Below are 20,788 nucleotides of genomic sequence, written 5' to 3'. Positions count from 1 at the left end.
GATTTAATATTTTCAAACAATATATTAATATCTATCATGCTTTTCAATTGTAACCTTTCAAATCAATTAGCAACAATACTTTAAAGCAAATATGTATTTGTGAAACTAACCATTTCCTCCAAAAAATATTTACCTAATTTTTTTTAAATATTGCTTTTTCTATGAAATTCAAAATGCTATTTCTCAAGTTAAGTCGCATTTATTTGTCGTTCATACCATAAACCTTGCAGTGTAGAGTGAAAACGAGATAGCATTTCTTCGGACCGGGGAGTTGGTTATTTACATGGATAAATTACTTAAGAAACAATTTTTATAAATAACATATTATAAATAACATATCACTTATTAAATATCATGTTACATATGCTAGACATGTGTCCCCAAAGTTCAGAAGTCTCAGGGCTTTGGGGAAGAAGCTGTCTCGTAATCTGGACGAGAGGGCCCAAAAGCTTTGGTACCTCTTCCCAGATGGCACGAAGGAGAACAGATTGCGGGAGGGGTGTGTGAAGTCCTTAACAATGCTTATGGCTTGCCACAAAAACGGCCGTTATAAATGTCCATTGTGGCAGGGAGAGAGACCCCAGTAATCCCCTCAGCAGTCTTGTTCTGAGATGGTACAGTTCCAAAACCAGGCAGTGATGCAGTTACATAGGATGCTCTCAATGTATCCCTGTAGAATGTAGTTAGAGTGGAAGCTGAACTTTCCTCAACTTCAACAGGAAGTAAAGGCATTGTTGGGCCTTCCTGGTAATGGTTCTGGTGTTGGGGGACCAGGAGAGATCCTCTACCAGGTGCACACCAAGCAATTTGGTGCTCTTGACTACCTCAAAGGTGGAGCCATTGAGGGTCAGCAGACAGTGGTCCCCGCCCAGGCTCTTCTGAAGCTGACCATCTACTTTATCTTGTTGATGTTCAGGTGTAGGTTGTTGTCTCTGCACCAGTCCATTAGTGATTGCACCTCCTTTCCGTAAGCAGACTCGTGTTCTTGCAGATGACCCCACTACTGTCATGTAATCAGTGAACTTAAATGATGTGATTAGAACTGTATCTCATTGCAGTCATGGGTCAACAGAGTAAAGAGCAGTGGGCTGAGCACGCAGCTCACTTGCTAATCTACACAAGACTTCAATATTTATCATCAAGTTGTTTTAAATGTTTCCTGCTTCATGAAATGCTTTTCTCAATGTATTGCATGTACGTACTTGGGTACTCTCAATTTTAACAATAAAACTTACCATTGTAATCCTGTCATCTGAAAGATTATCAACATTTTTCCAGGATTCCCTTTCATATAGTTTCAATTCTTTTTCTACTGGAACAGCCAAGAACTACAATCATATATCAAACAGAAAATAAAATGTTAGTCTGAGGAAACCTTTCAGGTTTATCTTGTTAATTGTCAAAATGGCATATCATTCTTCTCACGGGGTTTTGGTTGGATAAGCAGCATAGAAAAAAATAACTGCCCTCTGTTTTAAGCATATCCCTCCAAGACCCATCAATAATTTAGTCAAAAAAAGCCTCATTTAATCAAAATTACTTTTAACTCTGTACTTCTTAAAAATCAGCAAATGAAATTCATGCAAATACAATTTATTTTATTTATTTCCTTTAGTACCAGATGTTTAATTCAACTGACTCCAAAATTAAATTCCTAAGCATTAAGTTCTGATATTTATCTTGCTACTGAATAAAACCAACTTCATCTCAAATTGAAATTAGATCTGTTGGTGTGGAGGTTCAATTTTTAATTACCTTTCCAGTTTTTGGTTGCCACTCAAGTCTACAGATGGATGTTGCACGGTTCACTTCATTGAACTTAGTTAGCAGTGGCCAACTTGATTCAAGTGTCTACAAAGGAGAAAGTACCTTTTAGCACAATTTTGAAATCTATTAAATATAGTGTGTTGTAAACCACATTTAAGCAATTCTGAAAAACAATGAATGAGGCTAGGATACAGAATTTTGCTTCTCATAAGTGAAATCATAATTTTGATTTATAACAATTTAAAGTACAATAACATGTGTAACATTTTTGTTCCAAAAACTGTTCCTAGTCAATAGCCACATTATGTTAATCATGGGACTAATCCAACTGACCTGATCAGCAATTTTCCAAACACACACTGATCCATCGCAGCTGGAGGAAGCCTATATAATCCAAAACACTGTTCATTATTAACTGCACAAAACAAATGAAAATATTTCATTCAAATATCACAAAATATCAAAAATACCAAAAGCAGTTTTGAACTTTTAGTCAAGCAACATTAAAAAATACAATTATTTCATGGCAAACTAATTTCAGGTTGCAACTACAGGATTTATGTGGATCAAGTTGTGCAGTTTATTACCAGAAACACATCCTTTGGATCAAAAGCAACACTGAGAATAGGACCATCATGACCTCGGATTGTCTTCTGTTGACTATTGTCCTTGATCTCAATGATCTTTATCATAAAGTCACTGCAAGTTAAAGAGACAATACAAAAATTTGAAGCAACAATTTAAATTAAGAAATAAAAAAAATGAGAACATATAAAATACAGGTACACAATCGTTTATCCAGACATCTAAAATCCAGAAAGCTCGAAAATCCAGCAAGTGGAGACCGGCAAGGCGAGTTGGGCAGGCAAGGGGAGAGATGGCAGCGCGATTGGAAGGGGGTGGGAGTGGATACGGCAGCACAATTCGGGTGGGTTTAAATCTGGCTTTCCGAAATCCAGAAAAATTCAAAAATTGGGACACACTGTCTCCCAAGGGTTCCAGATAAAGGATTGTGTACCTGTTAGAGTAAGCTACAACAGTCCATTATGCAAAAAGCAATTAAATCAGGGTAGGTGCCACTTTCTGGTTATTGAGCCTGGTCTAAAATCTATATCTTGATGGTGGAGTCTCAACATCATTACAATTTTCCCGCCAGTTCTGACACAATTTCGCACATGCTGTTAGTTATTTGCAAAGTCTCAGCACTCCTCCACAGGGTCCACGTGCCTGGTCCTCCTGTCGTCGGCTCTGTACAGGCTTTAATTATCTTGTTACAGGAGCTGACAATGATTTATTTGAAAATATCCAAATAAAATTTAAAACTTTAAATGACAATTTGTTATTAAAATATTGTGATTTGCTTTTAAAAGCATCCACTGGTCAGCAGTAAATGCCAGATTTTGGGATCATCTTATACAAAGGGTATCGCTCACATTCCAATATTATGGGTGGAAATTCCAGGGTTGTCCTCAACATGAGTAATCCAATATGATAGCATATTCGGTAAATAAGTCTTAATGCAGCAAAGAAATAGGTCATTTGTTGTGGGAAAGGAATTGAAATGGTTGGCAACTGGGAGGTCCTCATTATTGCAGCAGACAGAACAAAGGTGATCAACGCAACAATATCCCAGTCTGCTTCCAGTCTCTTCGACAGAGTAGGACACAACGAGAGCACTGAATACAGAAATGACTCCTACAGATTCAGAAGTGAAGTGTTGCTTCATTTGGAAGGTCCATTTGGGGCCCCCGAATGGTCAAGAAGGAAGATGGACAAAACCTAATATTCCATCTGGCACTCTCCAACCAGATGGCATTGACCCCCAGTTTATATCGGCCCCTCCCCAGTTTCTTTCTTTCTCCCCCACCCTTCCTTCCCCACCTCCCTCTGCCTCCTTACCTCCAGCTCCCCACCCCCTTTCCTCTCCATTCTGAGAGCTACTCCCTCACCCATCACTTCTCATCTTTTTTTCTCTTCTGTCCTCACACCCATATCCACTCATGGCCTTTTGACTGTCACTCTGTGCTCATTTTCCCTGCCCACATTTCCATCCTACCCCTACCTTTTTATACAGGCTCCACAGGACTCAGACCTGAAACATTGGTTGTGTACAATTGTTTTCTGTGGATGCCGCATGACCTGCTTTCTCCAGCACTTTTGTGTATTACACTCCAATCACCGTGTCCTGTTTAACTACATTTATCATAATTTGTATTTATCAATCATTTTTTAATTTAATGTATACTATTGCAGTTTTTTTGAATAATTGTTTAGCTGCAGCAAGCAAGAATTTCAGTGCATATGTATATTGTACAATTGATGTCACAATTAATTCATTATCATTCTTTCTTTATTTCCCTCTAAGATATAGTTACCCGAACTTACCATTGTTGTTTAGGCACATATGAATAACTCCCACCAATGTTTTTTGCCCTTTGTCATCTCTTGGCTATACCCAAACTGATATTACATCCCATGTTTCCAAGCTATGATTCTCTCTCTTGTTCCCTACTATCTCATTCAGTTCTCTAACAAGGCTTCTCTCCTTATTTTCCATTTTACTGGCAGTTTCTAAAATTAAGTGTCCTGGAATATTTATTTGGCAACCTTATTCACTTTTCTCATAATTATTTGATCATATCCATGAACTGTGTCATTATTTTGTCTCTCTTGTTACATGTGCTGCATGGATTCAGTTTGAATACCAGCAATTTTGGGTTTTTATAATTTTTTATCTTCTGAATTTAATGTTGGTATCCCTTTTGTTTATATGCTTTTCCTTTCAGACTGATTTGAGTTATCAAGACAATTTTGCTGTTTGTATCATCACGTGGTCCTTCAACTCCCTTGATTAGAACACTCCCTTCCACAATTTAGTCTACAGAATCACAGCACTGAACTGGTCCTCTGAACTCATCCAACGGATTAAGTTGGCATTCTGGGCAGGTCCCATTTGCCTGCATAGGGGTCATATCCTTCGAAAGCAGAGGTTTTCAAACTGCCCCCCTGAACTCACATTCCACCTTAAGCAATCCCTATGCCATAAGTGCTGTGATTAATAAGGGATTGCTTAAGGTAGTTACAAGTGGAAAGAAAAAGGTTTGCAAACCACTGTTTTAATTGTACCTAATTGACTTGTTACATGCACAGTTTCATAACTCCAAAAGAAATGGACCAATGACAATTTTTCTCAAGCAAAATATTTCACGAACAATTAGGTCCAGGGCAGCGGTTCTCAACCTTCCCTTCCTACTCACATACCACCTTAAGCAATCCCTGACCAATTACAGAGCACTTATGGCTTAAGGTGGAATGCGAGTTTAGAGGGGCAGTTTGAAAACCACTGTTCTAAACAATACCTATGCAGATATCTGTCCAAAATGTCCATTGAATGTAGTAACTGTACCTACTTTTATAACTTACTCTGTTAGCTCATCCCAGATACAGACCACTTTCTGAGTGAAAATGTTGCCCCTCAGGTTCCTTGAAGCTCTCTTGTTCTAGAACAGCCTACCCTTGGAAAAGGAATGAGCATTCACTTTTTCCATGTCCCTAATGATTTTTATAAATCTCTAAAAGGTCATTCCTATGCTCGAGAAATAAAGATCCAGCCTATCCAACCTTTTCCCTTCACTTAAGCCCTCCAATCCCACCACCATTTTGGTTATTCTCTTCAGCATCTCTTCCAATTTATTTTGTATCCTTTCTATTGCTAAGCGACTAGAACAGAACTCCAAATATGGTCAGACCAGCTGTAATATGCAACTGTAGCCTTTTGTCTCACTGAACTCTGCCCTTTACGGTGCAAGTCTCAACCTTGGTTTAACTTACAACCCTGATTAGTTGAATGATTCAAATAAAGTCCATTTCAAGAGGATAGCTCCTCCTTTCCTCAGCAGTAGTGCTCGTGCCCTATGAATTACACTTATTTCACCCACACCCATCTTCTAGCCATGTTTTAAATTCTTGATTATACCGATTCAATACTAATTTGCATGTGACTCAGGTAGTAATCCAAAGATTATACTTCTTTATAAATGGGATTCTAGCTGCTCAAACTCTATCAGCAGAACTAATTTCTTAGCCTCCTCTTTTTGCCCTAATCCTCTTAATTAAACATTGGACAATGATTACAACATAATGATTAATTTAAAATTAAACAACATTCTTGACCTGGCACCTGAGGTCTTTCCATTGTCTCTAAAAACTGTGGAGTAGATTAAAAAAGATTTTTTAAGAATTCTCCCACAATAATAGCAAGAGCAATTAGGGAAGTTTGCTCCTTGATAGCATTCACTTCACCATCACTTCATTACCTGGAACCAGCAGCGACACTAGTTGCATTGTTATTGAAGACAACATGGTTTGCTTCAGCAGTGAACCGGGTTAAAATTCCATCTGGTGAGCCTTCAGGAAATGAATTTACTTGAACAATGTTGTTAGAAACAGTGGTAACAAGCTTTCCATTCTAGAACAAAAATATTCAGATAATTAGTCTCAAATGTAAAAAAAATTCTTAATGAACATATCGCAAGCCACTGCCTCTTAGTGGCAGAAATGAAAGAAGCAGTGACCAAAGAAATGTCCATAGATATTCCCAAAGAATAAATTTCCTGCAACACCATAAAACTTTACAAGTGCAAGCCTAGTCAAAGTCAGTGGAAGTGAAAAAATAAAGTACAACTCAGATTATCAGAAATGGTCGGACCAGGCCTATTTCGGATAAACGACATTTTTGGATAACTTTTTTTTAAAAAAAAAACAGCCCAGTAGCAACAGGAAATCACTTATTTGAACAACAACAAACAAGGGAAGGCTTCTAAAGCATGAAATAATGTTTAATTCTCACCATTTACCCTTGGAAAACTCCATCTGGCCATCACACACATACCTATCTACCTGGCTCATCTTTCCATCAACCCTCCCAGACCTGGTTCCAACGATCAACGCGCGTGTGTGTGTGTGTGTGTGTGTGTGTGTGTGTGTGTGTGTGTGTGTGTGTGTGTGTGTGTGTGTGTGTGTGTGTGTGTGTGTGTGTGTGTGTGTGTCTCTCTCTCTCTCTCTGCCCCCTCCCCTTCACCCGGCTCCATTTACTTTTTTTCCCCTTACTCGTTTCCACCCATCATCTACCTCTCTATGTCTCCACTCCCTCTCCCCATCTGGCTCCATCTGCCCATCATTTCCCCTCCCCCATCTATAACCTGGCCTCTGGGGCACATCAATGCCTTTACTTTTGAACAAGTTAGAGGAAATTCAGCACATTATTAACTTCTCTATTGAGCTTGTCCTGCAGAAAGTATAATGACTGGCTGCAACATGGCCAGCTTTGGAACCTTGTGTGTCCAGGAACACAGAAGGCTACAGAAAATGGCAAATCAGGCCAAGTCCATCAGAGGCACTAATTTCCTGTCCATTAAAGACATCTACATAAGGCTCTGCTTCAAGAAGCCAGCCAACATTATAAAGGATTCCCTTTACTCTGGTCATGTTCTATTCTCACAATTACCTTCAGGCAAAAAGGAAAGAAGCCCAAAGTACGTTCTTGCCAGTTTTTAATCCAATACCCATCAGACTCTTGAATCTCCCCATACTACCCCAACACTACTCCAGGACCACTGTAACATCACATTTTTTTTTGCATTGACTGCAACTATATTTATCTTTGCTTTTATGTTAAATTTGATATTTATGTGTTTTGCATATGTTTGAGTAGCTGCAACAAGCAAGAATTTCAATGCACCTCTACATTGTACTCAATATATAATGATAAACTCTCATTTTATCATCTCGTACCTTTCTCTTAATTCTATGTAACAGCCATCTTCCCCCACACTCTTAGCCCTGATCTAGTCTCTCAAATGGAAACAGTGACTATTCCTTTGCTTCCATAGACACTGCTTGACCTGCTGAATTCTTCCAACAGTTTGCTCTCCCCCCCCGCCCCCAAATCCCACCGCACCCAAAAATGTATGGAGGTCTGGTAACTCAACATTCCAGGGTATTGAATCTTCAGGTGACATGGGAGAATCTGCAATTCAGATCAAGGAGTCCATTACTGCATTGGGGAGGATACCCCAAGACGATCTTCAAATACCATAGGCATGGATTAGAAACAAAAAGGCAATGATCATTTTGCTAGTATATTACAAACAGTCAGGAGGCAGAAAAGACAAAGATGAATCAAAGAGAGGTGCTGGAAGGGGGTGTGGCCAATCAAAGGACTTAGACAGGCGTGTTTTGATTGAGCTCTCAGTGAAAAGTATCAAAAAGTCAGTTAAAATCTTAAAATTAAGTATTTTTTCACCAAATAATAGACAAAACAAGTACTAAGAAACTATGGCAGCCGAGAACAAAAATTGAGGAAGTTTCTACTCAGCCAGGAACATCAAGCGAAAGCCGAAAGAGAGCGGTGTAAGAGCGGCCTCGGGACCGATGGACCCCTGCAGAGCTGGGTCAGGACAAGAACTAAATATTATCCTGGAGAAAATGGAAAACTTGAACAATCGATTTGCAAACATTAAAACTGTAATGAGAGACATGACTGAAATTAAAGAAATTGTTGGAAAGAGTGTACCAAGCAGAAGTAGACTTGGTAAAAACACAAGATAAGCTAAAAGCATTGGAAAAAGATGTGAAGAAATGGGAGTCAGACAGACAAGGTCTGCTGGACAAGATCGACCACATATAACCATTTATGGAGCAGAAACAGGCCATGTTGGCCTTTCAAGTCCGCACCGGTTCACTGATTTTGTGCGCTCTTTTCAGGCTTGACAAATCTATAAAAGCTTTTGCAGCTGGTTTTTATGTTTGCCTCAAGCAGACGAAATAATCTTTGAATTATTGGACTGAAAGAAGAAACCAAGGGAAGAAATCCAGTGAAATTCTTTGAAATATGGATACTGCAAGGGCTGGGAGAAGACAAATTCAGAGAAAAATTACATATTGAAAGGACTCACGGGACTCTCAGACCCAGGAGAGCCAGCAATCAGTGACCACAATAGGTTCTGGTAAAACTTTCTGAGTTACAGGTAACAGGAGACAATTCTGAATACTCTAATAATGGCTCGCCCAATATTGATCATGAATAAGTGCATTTTTTTCCCAAGATATTAGTCCTACTTTGGTTAAGCAAAGGAAGGATGTAAAAAGACAATTGCATTCCAAAATCTTGAAATTTTCAAGGATATACTCCGTGGCTCTGAGGGTCGAAGTTGCAGAAGCTAATCAGCGATTTATAAGACTAAGAATGAGGTTGAAGACTTCCTGTGAGGTTTATGAAAAGACTAGCATTGCCAATAGGTAAAAGTAGTATTTAAAAAAAAAGCTGTCTTGTATTTATTGTTGTTTTTTTTTTGAAATTTATTTATAGTATCTCCATACATTCATTTCAAATTGACTTAGTATAATATTACATAATAGATACTAAATAATTTTCAAATTTTCATCCCCCCCACCTCCCCTAACCCCTTAGGAAACCACCTTGTGGTGGTTAATTCCCAAAAACCCAAATGGGTGTGGTATAAACCACAAGTGGCCTATGACTTTCGGGAGCAGAAGTACCACACCCCCCCCCACCCCCCCGGCAGACAAAATACACGTATAAACCGAAAAATCATCATTTCTTATATCCATAAAACCCCAGTCCATCAATTTAACCAATCTTATTCATAAACTTTTTTTTGAAAATCCAAACTTAATATTAAATTTTGCACCCTTTCCACCCTCCCAACACTGAGTTAAACATTGTTTACAATCAATAAAAGCTTTTTTTTAAAAATTTTTTTTTCAAGTCTTCCTGAATTTCATCCACTGAATTAAAACACCTCTGAAAATCCCAGTTCAACACCGAATCTTCCATTCTTCTCAGTCTCAAGTTGAATTTGTAGCTTACTTTCAAAAAAAGTTTTTTCAAATCTTTTAAAGTTTTTTTGAACATAATTCCTTCGGTCTTGATCTTCTAAAGCATCAATGTTATTCATAAGTTCTTTCTTCTATGTTTCCCAATTTAATATCAAATTTTCCACTTTGTCAATCTTCTCAATGTTAAGTTGAAATTATTGTTTATTTTCAAGAAAAACTTATTCAAAATTTTTAACTCTTCTTGGACATTGCTCCTTCAACTTTAATTTTATAAATCATCAATCTTGTTCATAGTTTCTTTCTACTGAGTTTCCAAATTTAATAAAGTTTCTGTTTTTTCCAATTTTCTCAATATTAAACTGATCTTGTTGTTTAGTTTAAAAAAAACCTTTTCAAAACTATTAAAATCTGTTTGCAATGTATGCATACTCACAGATAATAAATTCACTCTTCCAATATTCCATCCAAAAAAAAAATCACTGATAAACCTTATTGCAGGTCAAGGAGTTCCATATATATATATATTTATCTTCAGAAAATATTTCAAATATTTCAAATCAACATTCGTCGCCATCTTTCAAAAAGGAGTCCGAAATCAACTTTAATAAGTTCTGTTCTTGAGAAAATTCCAGCACCAACTCTGGCTCTGTCTGGGCAAATAGGTCAAATTTCTTCCAAAGTCAAAAAATGTAATTTTGTTCTGTATTTATAGATAATAAATTCATCCTTCCGATATTCCATCCAAAAAAAATCACTAATAAACTTTAATGTTATCTGGATTTTTAAAACTCACGGGCAACCAATGCCAATTACTGCAATTTATCTTCATAAAACATTTCAAATCAATATTTATCACCATCTTTCAGAGGGGTGTCCAAGGCCAGCTTATCCGACAGTCCAATTAATGAGCTCCGTTCTTAAGATTCCAGCCTTGACTCCGTGGTTCTGTCTGGGCAAGTAGGCCGAGTTTCTTCCGAAGTCGGAGAGTGTAGTTTTGTTCTGTATTTGAACTCTATTTTCCTTAATCTTTGTTGCCATTTTAAACTAAAAACAATTGATAAACAAAACAAAGACTTTTAACAGAAAATAAATATTCTTAAAACGGGTATTTATATAACTGCCTGGGGGAGACCGGGAAGGCACGTCCGCTCCCTACGCCATCTTGCCACGCAATCTTGTATTTATTGTTGAAAAGTAAATTTTATTGAAGAGTTCACAGAGACCTCAGTAAAGAGTGAAAACTTTAGAAAAGTAGTAGCAGGGTGGAGGCTCGGTATAAGTGGGAGAATGGCACCAGGAGAGGAGAGTCTATAAAAGATGGTGCTTAAAGGGAGGAGTTCTTCTTCCTTTAACGGGCTTTTTTCGCATGCTTTCGGGGTCCTGTTTACGTCACTGTCAGGCCAGGGACATTGAACGGTAAAGATCACTATTATTTAAATAATCATAAAGGTTTTATTGTTAAACAATATTTGTTTAAAAATAGATATGGATAGAACTTTAGAATTTATTAGTCTTAATGTTAATGGGAAAAACAGACCCTTGAAAAGATGGCAGGTCTTGGCACACATCAAAAAAATTAAAGACAAATATAGTCTTTCTACAAGAAACACATCTTACAAAATCAGAACATGCAAAATTAAAAAAGACGATGGGTGGGACAAGTAATACTGTCTTCATTTGGCTCAAAAGCAAGAGGAGTAGCGATTTTAATTAACAAAAATATACCAATAATAATAAAAGAGTAATTGACTGACCAAGCCAGTAAATTTGTAATGGCACATTGTAAAATTTATGCAGAATCGTGAACATTTTATGAACATCTATGCACCAAAGAATAAAGATGAAGCCTTTATGAAGGATATCTTTTTAAAAACACCAGAGGGAAGACAAAATATACCAATTGGAGATTTCAATTTCTGCCTAGATCCAATCTTGGCTAAATCAGCCAGAACAGTAAAAAGGGCAAAAAGCGACACTATAATTTATGAAAGATTTAAATTTGATTGATATATGGAGGCAGCTTAGCCCAGTAGAAAGAGACTATTTATTCTACTCAAGGGTATATGACTCACAAACAAGGATTGATTTGTTTTTAACTGCCCAGTTAAAAAGTAGAGTGGTTAAAAATGGAAGATTTGGCGATAATGAAAAACCAAAAAGTGTGTATAGATGGCATCTCAATGCCACACTGTTGAAAAGGAAATACTTCTGTGAATTTATTAAGAGACAGATAGAATTATTTTGTGAAACTAACCTTTCTTCTACTGATAATAGGTTTTTAATATGGGATACAGTTAAAGCTTATCTAAGAGGACAAATTATTTCTTATACAAAAAAATCATGAGAGAATATGCTACAGAGTTGGATGGTTTAGAGAAAGATGTAATGAAATTGGAAAAAGAATATCAGAGAGCAAGGTTACAAGAAAAATATATATTAGTGAATTTAAAAATCTGAAATTTTATACATTACAAACAGAAAGAACAGAAAAAAACATTAAAACCAAACAAAAATATTATGAATTAGGAGAACAGGCTCCTTTCTGTTGCTCTTTCTGGGAACAGCATGTTCTTTCTGAGCTAACCTGCATACAGCTATTACCTCTCCTGAGCTATAGGCTCCACAGAGCCATAGCTTGTAACAGCCAGCTACAAAGTACCATTTATCAGGACGAGCAATATTTTTTTATCATTTCCACCCCCCCCACCCCCACCCCCAACCACTCTTGTATCTGAATGGGATTGAATTCAATAAAAGAGGAGACAGTGAAGGACTTCATTTACAATGGAATGGATAACCCTATATTTTAATACACATGATTAAAATATGGCAAGAAATAAATGTATATTGAAAAAAAGCAGGTATATCATTAAAAACACCATTACGTAAAAAATGTGTCGCTGCCCATGAATCTGGGTAACAAAATATTGAAGTCGTGGTATGATAAAAGAATAATAAGATTTATTAATGACTTATGTGGAGGGATATCTTTTTTTGTAACAAAATAAAAATGGAGTAGCTAATGGGACTTTCTTTTGTTTTTTCCAACTAAGATCGTTCCCAAGAGAAAGATGGGGTCCAAATTAGTAAAATGGAACAAACGATTTGGCTGGGGAATACACCAAAATTTATAACTAAGGTGTACTATGCTCTCCAGAATGAAAGTGCAAAACCAGGTTTACAGAGATCAAGAAAGAGATGGGGGTCGGATTGAAGTGTTGGCATAATTCAATTGGGAGACCAATTTTAATGGCACAAGACAGTTCTAGGTAGTTCAGTCTATATCTGACCAGTAGGAATTAATCAAAAATTAAACAATAAGAATTCAGAATCAATGACTTACTGCAAGGATGAAAACTAACAACAAACACAATGAACCTGAATGCCAAGGAATATTGAGGATGATTTAAAAAAAACACATGGTAGATATAGTAAACTAAGAGCAAGCAAGGACTGTTAGGAACATAGAAAGAGCAGGGGGATACAAATAAATTAAGTGGGCAAAAAGAGATCATAAAATATCACTGGCAAAGAACAAAGAAAATTACAGAGTATTTTATATACATCAAGGACAAGATGGTAATCAGAGAAAAAGAATGGGCCATCCATGCAGTTTGTGCTCAAAGGAAGAAGACCGCCAGGTGGGGGGCAGGTGTGGAGTTCTTAAATGAATAGGTCTCATCTGCTTTATAAAGGGCATTATAGCCAGATAGTTCAGGAAGGGGTACGGGTGAAGTTACCATTAAAAGGGAAGACCTATTAGATGTCTGAATGTCCCTTAAGGAGGGGTTAAACAAACAGATGACTTGAATACAATAAATAATCAAGAGAAGCCTGCTCATCAATATCAAAGCTAGGAATGTTATTGGAGGAGGCTCTCTGGTTCAATTTATAATTACATTTTGCCATAAATTACAATATTATCGACAGAACTGGACATTATAATTCAAGCAGTGGGAATTTGAAAGAGCAAAGGAATTACATACCCGTAGAGCTAGTGAGAAAACCTTGTCACCCACATTGATTGATTTAGGATCATCATCTAAACTTTCCCATATTCTAACATCACCATCACTGCCACTGGTTACAATGTATCTGGAATTTCAAAAAGATTTTCTTAATGAAAGACCCTCAAAAGATTTGCTTTATTATCAGTCTTGATTATGTTAACACACCACTTTTTGTTCTTTCAGAATAATTTAAAACACCATTCCACATATATGCAGAACTAGACAATCCAGTCTCTCATGGCTTCTCTTCCATTCAGTAAATTGTTTTTTTATTATTCTGTGCCAATCCAGTAATATTTCTGTGAACTATAGCAAGATATCAATCCATTCCACTTCCAATTCCCATCATGATCAGTTCTGGTTTTACATCAAGATACAGAAAGTGGCGGCGCTGCCAGAGCCACTGTAATGGCAGTGCTGTTGTTGATGTGGATCCATGGAGAGCAGGGAATGGAGATACAGCACTCCCATGGGATCCAACTGCCGCCAGCTTCTCACAGGCTTTGAACAGCCAGTTAAAGGAGCTGACGTTAATTTTATTTAAAATCCCGCAACCGCAGGGTCTGCATCCAAAATGATGGTATCTCCGATTAGCAGCAGCCACAAGGGGTTGCAGAATCCAGGGAAGCAGAGGCCTGGCGCAGGGCACCAGAAAATGGGGAGATCACCCACCTGTCTGAGACGACTCACAGGGCGGTGACCACAGCGGCAGACCAGTGAGGGGCCCTGTGGTTAACGGGCCTACACAAGCAGCGGCTGCTGACAACGAGGTGAGGAACCCAGAGGCTGTAGGCTCTTCTCGGAGGACTCGTGTCAGGCTGCAGACTGCTGGAGAATGGCTCAAAAATGGCTGAAGGGGTACCATGTATCAGAACCAGGATGCAAGAGGGTGCTGAAGGGTTCCTGATCATATTGGAGGTTTGGATCTGGAGCTCAGATTTCCAATAGTTTGAACTGGACTGTGTGGCTGCGGAAGCGCTGGAGATGAATCTACAGACACTCGGTGACTTGGGGGGGGTGAAGAGAGGGGATCTCATTTTTGCTTCTCTTTCTGTGACTGTAAATGGCACCTGAGGCAATTTCTGCTGATGAATATCTGCCTTATTGCAGGCAAAAGCAATTTCTTCTAATATGACACTGTTTTATTACATGACAATAAATTGAATCTTGAAGATATTCACAAGGAGGGGAATTGTCAAGTTACTCTCTTAACTACAAGAGGAAAGAGAAAGGCCTTATAGGAGGTCATCTGCTCTTATCATGTCACAAATAATACATGGTGAGGTGAAAATGCTGATAAGAATACAAGAAATAGAATAGAACCAGATGTAGGATTAGACCAAGTTGCCAACTTGATTTTGGCTTTGGTTCCTTTTACCTGCAATTTCCCCATGACCAACCATTTTCCTGGAAACAAAAATCTCAGCCTTTAATTTATATAAAGAGTCACATCCATAACTCTCAGGGCTAGAAAATTTCAAAGATTCACAATTCTGAAAGAAGAAATTCTTTCTAGTCTTTCTTTCAAATGGATGACTTCCTTATTTAGTTATAGTTCTCAATTCTACCGACCTGACCAACACCAGAGGGAAAACATTGTCAGAGCACCTACCTTGTCAAACCTTTGTAATCTTAACATAGTAAAAAAATTCAAAGTAAAATTCAATTAAATCAGATTACATCATGGGGCCTTACCTTCCTGTTTCATCAAAACAAACACCTGTGTACCCCTCGGGATGTGCATATCGCATTGGCTTTCTCTCAGCTGGCATCTTCAGTTGCTATGCAAACCAAAGAAAAATAATATTCAACATGAAAGTACAGAAAGATTTTGTAAGTTATAACAAAGTTTTATCATGAAAACATATTTCTATCTAAAATTCATGAACCAGCATCAATTTATGTGACCCGTATTGAGAAACAAAAGCTTTGAGAGGAGTTTGATGGATCGTTGGGGCAGATGGGGCTACAATGCACTTGAAACAAAGGACCATATTCTTATTGAAGTAAACAAATTCATTTGTATTTCAGATTTATTGTCAGAGTACATACATGATATAACATACAACCCTGAGATTCTTTTTTCCTGCAGGCAGAATTTCTACTTATCGGTAGTGTAAAAAAAACTGTACACCAGCATATACATGTAAACAAATAAGTAACTGTAAACAGACAACAAATATAAATAAACTAATAGTGCAATACAGAGAGAATTTTTAAAAAAATATAAATAAAGTGCACAAATAAGAATCCTTAAATGAGTCTCTGATGAGTTTGTGGTTGAGAAATCTGTGGTGCAGGGGTAGCAGCTGTTCCTGAATCTGGTAGTGCAAGTCTTGTGACACCTATGCCTCTTTCTTGATGGCAGCAGTGAGAACAGAGCATGTGCTGGATGGTGTGGATCCTTGATGATTGCTGCTGCTCTCCAACAGCAACGTTGTTATAGATGTACTCAATAGTGGGGATGTTTTACCTATAATGTCCTGGGCTACATCCACTACCTTTTGGAGAGCTTTATGTCCCCATACCAGTCCGTGATGCAGCCAGTCAGCTCTTTCCACCACACATCTATAGAAATTTGCCAGGAGTTTTGGTTTCACACCAAACCCTCAAACTCCTGAGGAAGTAGAGGCACTAATATGCTTTCTTCAAGATACCATTAGTGTGTTTGGTCCAGAAAATATCCTCTGAGGTAGTGACTCCCAAGAACTTAAATTTGCTCACCCTCATCACCTCCAATTCCCCCAGTGGTCACTGGATTGTATACTTCTGGCTTTTCCTTCCCGAGCACCTTAGTTTTGGTGACATTGAGTGAAAGATTGTTGCTGGTGCACCATTCACCTCAGTTTTTGATCAACCTGCACATGCTGACTCACCACATTTCTTTATACGACCCATTACCGTGGCATCTTCGGCAAATATGTAGATGGTGTTATTGTCGTGCCGAGCCACACAGTCATAGGTGTAAAATGAGTAGTGCAAGGGACTAAGAATGCAGCCCTGTGGTGCTCTGGTACTATGGAGATTGTGGGGGAGATGTTCTTACCAATGATGTACCTGGATATAATTTCTTCCCAAAAAAATAGGTTATTCCTGGTCTCACAGATAATATCCCCGACTAACTAACTACATCACAAACAATACGTCACAAATTTGAACTGGTCTGAAGAAGGCAAAGTACCAAAAGAAAATCATAAAGTAAGCTGACAGGGTGCTGAGCACCTAACTAACAAGACAGATGAGGCACAAGATACATGGAATGTAGAGATGATAAAGAAGGCAGAAATCTTAATGTGGGAAAAGGCAATCAGTGCTAAATGGAAAAAATTGATTAAGGAATGGAGACAAGAGGGCAGAGAAAAGGCAGGAGAAAGGGAAGAGATAAAAATTGAAATAATAATGCCTGTAAAAAAGGTATTGAGGTAAAGGGCAAAGATGGTATTTTAAAGGGGTGGAAAGTATTACAGGCAGAGTGTCAGTGGGTAGAAGAACAAGAAAAAAGGCAGAAAAATAAAGAACAGGGGTCCCAACAATAAAAATGAATAGCCAAGGTGAGCAAACGAAGAGCTCTGGAGCGCCCACGTCTGGCACGATAACAACCTTAATGATATGACCGCAACCCTATGTCCCACCTCAGGCTCAGGTATTGGTAGCACCCCAAGCTTCATAATACCCAATACTTTCTGTGCTTGCGCCAGCAGCTTTAAATGAGACCTCAAGAGACTCGATGACCTTATTGACATACAGACTACAGATGAACAGTTTTTGAGACTGCAGCCGAAAGAGTAAAAAACCCGAGACCCAAAAAGGATTATGTATTGCCATGTGCAGAGTTCTGAATTCACAAGCTGGAATTAATAGTCAGCCTGAGACCCTGTAAATTTATTAAATTTGGAAACCACAAGAGACGTGTATGATTTGAGCTAGGGCTCCCAATTGAACAACTAACGTGGCAGTGTTTGTAGAATATTTGCGAATACTATTGAGTTCTATAAGGCAATGGGGGTCTGATGGACACTAAACTGAAAGTTAAAATAGAATATCACATTGAGGAGTCAGAGCTACAAAAAAAAAATTGACCCTCGTGGCCTGACCAATGAACTGAAATGCCAATCTGCCACAAGGAATCCCCAGAGATACACCAAGGGGGATAACTGACAGAGATGAAATCATAGAATGAGTGAGCAGTCATTTTTCCTGGATAAAGGGCCAGGCAGGTGTTTTGGCTGCAGAGGAATTGACCACTGGCAGAGGGATTGCCCGAGCTCTGCACTGTGCAGAGGCGACCAACGAGCAGGCCGACAAGCTCCATTTAGCATAAATAATCTCTTCTGCCAATGACAGAACAATGACCCTCCTTTTCCCCTTTAATTGCAAACCCTGTCAAGGAACCGGTGGTAGAAATGCAGTTACAAGTCCGGTTTTTAAAAATATTTTGTTTATTCAACATATATGTCAAAAATTAAGAACATAACAGTTACATAATAGAATATTAACAAATATGTTGAAAATCTATTTATAAAAACTAAAATACTAAAAACTACAAATTACAAAAAATCCCTAATAACCCACCCTTCCCCCAAGCTAATCTGATCCCAAAATTAATAAACAAGATATTTCATTATAAAAAAAATGACAAATAAATGACAAATAACTGATTGCATCAGTTGACACTCAAAGACCTCAAAAACATCATAAAATAAAATAACTATATTTTTAGGGAAAACTTCACTGATCAAGAAAATAATTAATAAATTCATAATTTTAATTTAATTATTTTTGCATACAGACCCCAAACTTGCAAAAATAAAAAATATTTATTCCTTAAATTATACATCATTTTTTCTAATGGAATATAACTTTGAATTTCAGTATGCCATCTGTATAATGTTAATGAAACATCAGATTACCATGTTATAGTGACACATTTCCTTGTTATTACTAAGACCAACTTAACAAACTTTATTTGGGAATCTGACAACAATAATTTAGGAGTAACACTTCCAAATTTCCTAACAAAAGCACTTCAGGATTTAAAAGAAAATTCACTCCAGTTATCCGTTGTAAAAATTTACTAATAGAAACCCAAAAAGGATTAACTTTTGAACAAGACCACGTAGAATGAAGAAAAGTTCCAATTTCTGTTTCATATTTAAAACACTGATCCGATAAATCCAATCTCCATCTACTCAATTTTTGAGAAGTAATATATAATTGATGTAAAAAATTATAACGAAGTAATCTATATCATACATTAATAGTATTTCTCACAACTTCTTTACACAAATTCTGCCAAACTTATTATTATCGAGTCCAAATCTCGTTTCCATCTTTCTTTTGAATTAAACAAACCTAGTGTCTGTTCTTGTAATAATATATATGCAATTGAAATAAATTTTTTAACCATTCCATCAACCATAATTTGGTCCAATTTTGAAAGATCTTTTAAAATAATTTCTGGTCCCAATTTCTCTCTCAAAATGGCCCTCAATTGAAAATAACAAAATAATGTGTTAAAAGGTATATCATATTTAACCATTAATTGATCAAAAGACATCAATCTATTATAACAATGCCCTAGATTAGAAATTCCCATATACCATATATATATATTTTTTTTAAAGGGTTACCTTTTGAAAACAATAACAAAGGATTAATTATTGGAGTTTTTAAAATGAAAGAATGTATCCATCAATTTCTAATTTAACTTTATTTCAAATATTCAACAAATGTTTAAATATCGGAGCTTCCTTATCTATTACAATAGATTTAAAATCCCATTTATAAATAAACTCATCTGGTTTTTCTATCTTATTTAATTCAATATCCAACCATGATGGTTTAATTTTACTAAGCATAAAGATTAAAAATCTTATTTGTGCTTCTCTATAATAATTTTTAAAATTGGGAAGTTGTAATCCTCCCTTTTTATATTTCGATGTTAATTTTTCTTATGATTTTCTTACCATCTTCCCTTTCCAAAAAAAATTCTTAACTAGTTGATTTAAAACCTGAAAAAAATTATGAGATGTCGATATAGGTAAAATTTGAAATAAATATTAAAGTAGTGGGGAAAATATTCATTTTAATACAATTAACTCTCCCAATTAACGTAATTGGTAAACTAACCCATTTCTTTAAATCTTCCTCTCTCTTTAAGTAATGGACTATAATTTAATTTTTCAAATTTGTATCAATATGTACACATAAATATTTAATCTTATCTGTCCATTGTCTACATTGTGAATAATCTCCCTCTACAAGTTCCATTACTTTTATCCCAATTTATCTTATATCCCGAAATTTTCCCATAGTCTAACAATGTCTAAAAAGTCTTGGTAATGATATTTGTGGCTGAATAAACTAATATATCATTAGCAAATAAACTAATTTTATGTTGTACCTGATTTATCTCAAATCCCTTCAATTGTTGATCATCTCCAATTTTTTGTACAAATGGTTCTATTGCTAAAGCAAACAAGGTTGGTGATAAGGGACACCCTGCCTACTAGATCTACTTAATTTAAAAGGTTGAGATATCTGACCATTAGTAATCACTTTAGCTTTAGACTTCTACATAAGGCCTTAATTCAATTTATAAAATTAATACCAAAACCAAATTTACTTAACACTTTAATTAAAAAAATACCACTCTAACCTTTCAGCATCAAATCTTTTTTCTGAGCTAAATGAATTATACTTAATTCTCCAAAGTTGGCCTATTTTTAACAACATCAGACTGATCCATAGTCATTAAATAAGGAAGATATTCATTAATCATATTCACCAATACTTTTGGTACAATTTTATAATCTACATTTAACGAGGATATAGGTCTAGAAGAAGTAGGTTTTAATGGATCCCTATCTTTTTTAGGAATAACCGTAATTATCACCATAGAAAAAGTTTCTGGAAAACTATGTTGTCTAGAAGGCTGATCTATTACTTACATAAAAAATGGAATCAATAAACCTTTAAACTTTTTATAAAATTTAACTGGAAACCCATCTTCACCTGGAGATTTATTATTATTTAAACTATTAAGATCATCATAAATCTATTGCTCAGTAAAAGGAATCTCTAATCAATCTAAACTTTCTTGAGTCAAAGATGTTAATTGTGACAAGTAATTATCTATAGCCTCTTCATCT

At 36.6% G+C, this 20,788-nt stretch overlaps 1 protein-coding gene and 1 long non-coding RNA gene across 6 annotated transcripts in view; one reads left to right on the top strand and one right to left on the bottom strand.

Annotated features, from left to right (window-relative positions):
• wdhd1 (WD repeat and HMG-box DNA binding protein 1) overlaps nucleotides 1–20,788 on the bottom strand; it is an 81,144-nt gene that overhangs the window by 47,690 nt on the left and 12,666 nt on the right. For 4 of the 5 annotated variants that reach the window (XM_069916935.1, XM_069916938.1, XM_069916936.1 and 1 more), the window contains exons 2-8: nucleotides 15,333–15,418; nucleotides 13,614–13,722; nucleotides 6,084–6,235; nucleotides 2,355–2,466; nucleotides 2,101–2,151; nucleotides 1,756–1,851; nucleotides 1,236–1,328 (exon numbers count right to left, since the gene is read on the bottom strand). In XM_069916935.1, coding sequence (XP_069773036.1) covers nucleotides 1,236–1,328; nucleotides 1,756–1,851; nucleotides 2,101–2,151; nucleotides 2,355–2,466; nucleotides 6,084–6,235; nucleotides 13,614–13,722; nucleotides 15,333–15,409 — 690 coding nt within the window. In that variant the 5' untranslated portion in view covers nucleotides 15,410–15,418. Of the gene's footprint in view, nucleotides 1–1,235; nucleotides 1,329–1,755; nucleotides 1,852–2,100; nucleotides 2,152–2,354; nucleotides 2,467–6,083; nucleotides 6,236–13,613; nucleotides 13,723–15,332; nucleotides 15,421–20,788 lie in introns of those variants that run through there. The other variant, XM_069916939.1, reaches the window with a different exon arrangement.
• Nucleotides 1–20,788, top strand: part of LOC138753676 (uncharacterized) — an 89,411-nt gene that overhangs the window by 67,654 nt on the left and 969 nt on the right. The gene's annotated exons all lie outside the window — the stretch shown is intronic.

This window comes from Narcine bancroftii, chromosome 2 (genome assembly GCF_036971445.1).
Source record: "Narcine bancroftii isolate sNarBan1 chromosome 2, sNarBan1.hap1, whole genome shotgun sequence".
Taxonomy (NCBI): Eukaryota; Metazoa; Chordata; class Chondrichthyes; order Torpediniformes; family Narcinidae; genus Narcine; species Narcine bancroftii.
This window is presented reverse-complemented; position numbering and strand designations above follow the sequence as displayed.